Below are 5,481 nucleotides of genomic sequence, written 5' to 3'. Positions count from 1 at the left end.
GAAAAGGCGCCCCCTTATGGATGGAAGAAGTTCTTGCTTGATTATGGAAGTAAAAATTACAAATAATGAAAACTTACACTATTGGGATAAGTAACCCTGATAAAAACATGCAATAAATACTAGCTGTTGATCGACGTATCATATACCGATAACAATGCATGGAAATCCGGCCAAGGTTGGACCTATCGGCATCACTCTCGCCAATCAAATTATGAAGTCAACGACGGTTATATCGGACAATCATATACCGATAAGGCTCATCAATATAGTGAACATAAGCGGCTAAAGCATAAAATTGTCTTGCCGATAACCGATGAGGCTATCGGTAAGACTTATACCGAAAAATGCAATAGTGGAAATGTTGCCAAATGTGAAGGTTGTAGCGAAAAGAAAGTTCGAATAGCTTCGCCAAGACATGACAGACCAAATAGACGGGGGCATCCTAACACCAATTCTAACCCTAATGCGGCGAACACGTATATTCTAGCTCCAAAACGGCAGTACAACGATACTAACACACGTCCCGCACGATATCTAACCCTAACGCGAATAATTTCCCACTAAAGCAAAACAAAAATAATTTCCCACTAAAGCAACACAAGAAAATTTTCCAACTGCATATAAAGAAAAATAAAAAATGAAAACAAAGAATTGAAAACTAGAATATACAAACAAAAAGAAAACGACATACTTGACAACCTTAAAAAATGAAGCCTCCTTCAACAACACAGGCTGCCTTTCAATAATAACTCGTTGCCTCCTTCTTTCCCTTCAACAATAGCAGAAGATGAAGCCTCCTTCAACAACAAAGGCTGCCCTTTAATAATATCTCGCTGCCTCCTTCTTCAAGAACTTCTTTCCCTTCAACAATAGAAGACTTCAACAATGAGGACGCCCAACAATGAGGACACTTGCTTTAATCACGCATTAGTCCGCCTTTTTTCCACATGAGGTAGAAAATGATGCAAGGTTGTCTGAAACAGAGGTACAGGGATGCGTACTACGGTTTACCTAACACGCGTGTTAGTGGTGTGTTGTACATCATTGATTTTTCAATGAACGGCTGCGATTGCATTAGTCCCATTACTCCTTTTTTCCACATGAGGCAGAAAATGGTGCGAGGTAAACCAAGGTATAGGGACGCGTAGTACGCTTTACCTAACATGCTAGCGCATTGTACATCGTCGATTTTTCAATGAATGGCTGCGATTGCATTAGTCCCATTAGTCCTTTTTTCCACATGAGGCAGAAAATGGCGCTCGAGGTAGTACGGTTTGCTTAACATGCGTGTTAGGGCTGTTACTGGTGCGTTGTACATCATCGATTTTTCAATGAACGACTGCGATTGACTAAGGACTAAGCCACCTATCACTAACACGTACGAGACGTTTTGTCCGTTTTGGAGGGAGCCAATGCATTTTGGAAGCCCACGCCCTGTTTTTGCCGTCGTTTTGCCGTCCGAACGCAGTCATCTGCAGTTCCCGCTGGTTGTTTGTTTTTCATGGCTTTTAATGTGCGTGTTATGCACAACACACCGCTGCGAGCCCCGACCCAAGATCCGCCGTCCTCTGACATGTCCACGTAGTTTCGAGTGAGCCCTGATGTTTGAAACCGGCGAGTCCAAGACAACTCCACGTCATTTTCTGTGGGTCTGGCGGTTGTGCCAAATTGGCATGGTATGCATGTCGTTGGTACGACACATCACTTTTGGAGCCAGAATGTACGCGTCCACTTATATGTACTAGTTTGTATTAGTTAGATTGAATTTTGCCATTAACTATTCATTCATTACAATTGAGAGAGTATATTTTATTTTACATGTCAAATATGTACAACAATTTTTTTTTATCCCAAATAATTGTAGAGTTATAATCTTTTCGTTTATTTTCTTACTATCACTCCATTACAAATACAACACGTATAGATTAACGACCATTAAATTGTGTTTAAAATTCTATTCAATTTCAAATTATCAAACATATGTATCAAGGTTTTTTTAAACACACTCAAGAATCCTAGAACTTAAGTGTAGAGCATAGAACAATGATTCCATGTTTTATCCTAATTATTTACATATCAAGAAACAAAATCATTGACAAGAACTTCATAGCAATGCAAATTTATTTGATGTGTGTCAATTGAAAACTTTGACAAAATTAAATTGTTTAATTGAAAGTTTATATCTTTCTATTTATTAAATTGATATAAAACAATTGTCCTCTTAACAAAAAATAAAATAAAAAAAGAATCTAATATTATGAGTATCCTAATTTGTTAGACGACCGTTAAAGAACAAAATTTGTTAGCAAATACATAAACATATATCAATAAGACAAATTACGCTATTCCATATCGAAAATAGCCAACAAGAAAACTTGAATTTAAGAAAGCATGGGAATGGTGTTTCCTCCACCTCTGCACTCTCAAATCTACTCTCCACGTCATAAATTTTCAGGCACTATCATATCACAAACACACAGACAAGGCTCTATTACTCTCCCAGGTGTCTATAATGCTATTGCAGAAAATGGAAAGCTGGGGTTTTCTGTTAACAGTGAAGACTATTCATACTTTCATCTCTTGCAGGTCTACCCAACTATGAGATCCATACAAAACCCAAGAGAAGCACATGCCCACATTATCAAAAAGGGATTAGAGCCAGGTTTGTCTTTGTCTAATCACCTTCTTTATTGGTACATCAAATCTGGGGAATTAGATGATGCACGCCAACTGTTCGACAAAATGTCTAAACGGAATATCAGCTCATGGGGACACATAATTGCTGGTTATGCTCAAAATAGGTGCAGTTTCGAAGCATTGGAACTGTTTCTGTTACTGCAAAGACACAAAAGTGAACTGGATGAGTTTGTTATTACTAGTGCCGTTCAAGCATGCAGTGGTCTGGATGATTCTGAGCAGGGTATGCAAATGCATGCGCATGTTATAAAATCTAGGCTGGACTGTGGTGTTGGTATAGGAACGGCCTTGCTTACTATGTATTTGAAGTTCGGTAATATAGATGCAGCGCGCAAAGTGTTTGACAGAATGAGGAATCCAAATATTGTCTCTTGGACAGCTATGATTACAGGGTATGCCAAGAATCAACGAGGCGAAGAGGCCCTACAATTATTTTCTGCAATGCGAAGTTCACTATTGAAACCAAACCACTTCACTTTTGCAAGTGTGCTCAGCGTGCTTACTGCCCTTGGAGTTTTAGAAGAGGGGAAAGGAGTCCATGCCTGTGCCATTAAAACAGGATTTGAGATCGATGTGAGTGTAGGCAGTGCCCTCCTTACCATGTATATAAACTGTGGGAATATGGAAGATGCATTCAAAATGTTTGAGGGCATGCCTATACGAAATGTTGTCTCCTGGACTGCTATGATTGGTGGTTATGCACAGAATGGATGTGGTGAGGAGGCATTGAAACTCTTTAGCTCTATGATACGAACAAGAGTAAAACCTAATGAGTTCACCCTCTCTTGTGTGCTTAGTGCTTGCTTAACCCAAGCAGCTCTGGGACATGGTAAAGAGGTACATGCCCAAATTCTTAGAAATGGATTTGATTCAAACCTAATTATTGGTAGTGCTCTCATTACAATGTACTCCAGCTGTGGTCTTACCGATTATGCAGAGTCAGTCTTTGAGAGAATGACTGAACTAAATATAGTGGCATGGACTGCTATGCTTACAGGATATGTCCAAAACTGCCGATACGAGGAAGCTCTGAAACATTTTGTTAACATGCGACAAGAAGGCTTGAAACCAAACCAAGTCACCTTTGCAAGTGTTCTCAGTGCATGTGCAAGCCTTGCGAGTTTGGCACAAGGGAAGCAACTTCATGGTTCTATTGTCAAAACTGAATTCATGTCAGATGTTTCCGTAGCAAATGCTCTTGTTACTATGTATGCCAAATGCGGAAGCATAGAGGATGCGCATGATGTTTTCAATGAAATGCCTTATCGAGATCTTATTTCATGGAATGCAATAATTGCAGGATATGCACAACATGGAAATGGTAGAAAATCCCTTCAACTATTTGAGCAACTGCAGCAAATAGGCATTAGGCCAGATCTTATCACCTTTGTGTGTGTGCTTTCTGCCTGTTCAAATGTTGGTCTCGTGGATGAAGGTCGCTACTACTTTGGTTCCATGACTCGAGAACATGGTATAATTCCATGTCTCGAACACTATACCTGCATGGTAGATCTTCTTGCCCGCGCAGGGCTCCTGGATGAGGCAGAGCAAGTAATTGATAAAATGCCATTAAAACCTGATGTTAAAGTGTGGCGGACCGTGCTCAGTTCCTCCAGAATGCATGGTGACATGAAGCTAACAGAGCATGCTGCTGAATGTATTCTTAAATTGGAACCAAAAAATGCTTCAACATATGTGCTCTTGTCAAATATATATGCTGCAACTGAGAGGTGGGATTCTGTGGAAAAGATTACGAAAATTATGAAAGATAGGGGCGCTGAAAAGGAACCAGGATGTAGCTGGATAGAGGTTCAGAACAATGTACATACGTTTGCTTCCAGCGATAGATCACACCCTCAAGCAGAGAATATCTATGCAAAAATGGATGAATTATCATGGAAAATACAAGAGGAAGGTTATGTTCCCTATACAGAATTGGTGTTAAATGATGTACAGGAACAGCAAGAAGATCAAGTAGTTTGCTACCACAGCGAGAGGCTGGCCATTGCATTTGGGCTTATAAACACCTCTTCTGAAATGCCTATTCGAGTTTTCAAGAATCTCCGTATTTGTGGTGATTGCCATACTTCCACCAAGTTCATATCAAAGATTGTTGGTCGAGAAATTATTGTGAGGGACACGAATCAATTCCATCATTTTCAGAGTGGGTTATGCTCATGTGGAGATTATTGGTGATTTGTACTACAGAATGTCTGTGAGGATAGGCAAGAACTCTATGTTGGCATAGTTTTTCGTCATAACATGGAAAAAACAATAGTTGGCGCAAGACAGAATAGGGAAAACATAAACAGTAGGTATTTCTCTTCAATGGTCCTTGGTTTAGGGATTGAGCCTTTCTTATAACAAAACAAGTTTAAGATTAGAATATGTATGCGTTGCAGAACCCTAAGCTTTGCCCCTCGATTCCTTCCGCTGTATCTCATTTATGACAGCAATAAGAAACTCTGTAAATCTTACTCCGCACTGATGTGTTCTGATCAGCTTCTGAATCTTCAGCAGATCTTAATGTTAGTCTCCACCGTGCAGCAAACTAAACCAACGACAGGATTGAGGAGGAAAAAACAGGGGATTGAAAGTAAAAATACAGCACACAAGAAAAGATTTATGATTAATATCCACTCATAATGATGTTGAAAAAGACGGTTAAAATCTGGACAAAGGACTGTCAAATACAAAGCAAAATTACAATGGTATCTTAAACACAGTCTAAGTGGAAAAACAGCTTATTTCCCCCTTTCCTTTGTCTGGATGGGATTGTACCTC

At 39.6% G+C, this 5,481-nt stretch overlaps 1 protein-coding gene across 1 annotated transcript; it reads left to right on the top strand.

The window, feature by feature from the left end:
- The first annotated feature begins 2,391 nt into the window (after positions 1 to 2,391).
- Positions 2,392 to 5,177, top strand: LOC131077353 (pentatricopeptide repeat-containing protein At3g24000, mitochondrial). Its single transcript, XM_058014834.2, has one exon. It carries the CDS (start codon positions 2,392 to 2,394, stop codon positions 4,891 to 4,893), a length of 2,502 nt encoding a protein of 833 aa, XP_057870817.2. The 3' UTR covers positions 4,894 to 5,177.
- The last annotated feature ends 304 nt before the right edge of the window (positions 5,178 to 5,481 follow it).

Source organism: Cryptomeria japonica, chromosome 4, assembly GCF_030272615.1.
Source record: "Cryptomeria japonica chromosome 4, Sugi_1.0, whole genome shotgun sequence".
Classification (NCBI taxonomy): domain Eukaryota; kingdom Viridiplantae; phylum Streptophyta; class Pinopsida; order Cupressales; family Cupressaceae; genus Cryptomeria; species Cryptomeria japonica.
Note: the sequence above shows the minus strand (reverse complement) of the source record. Positions and strands in the feature narration are given on the sequence as shown.

Coding starts and splice junctions, on each gene's coding strand:
- LOC131077353 (XM_058014834.2), top strand. CDS start 2,392: ATGGGAATGGTGTTTCCTCCACCTCTGCACTCTCAAATCTACTCTCCA.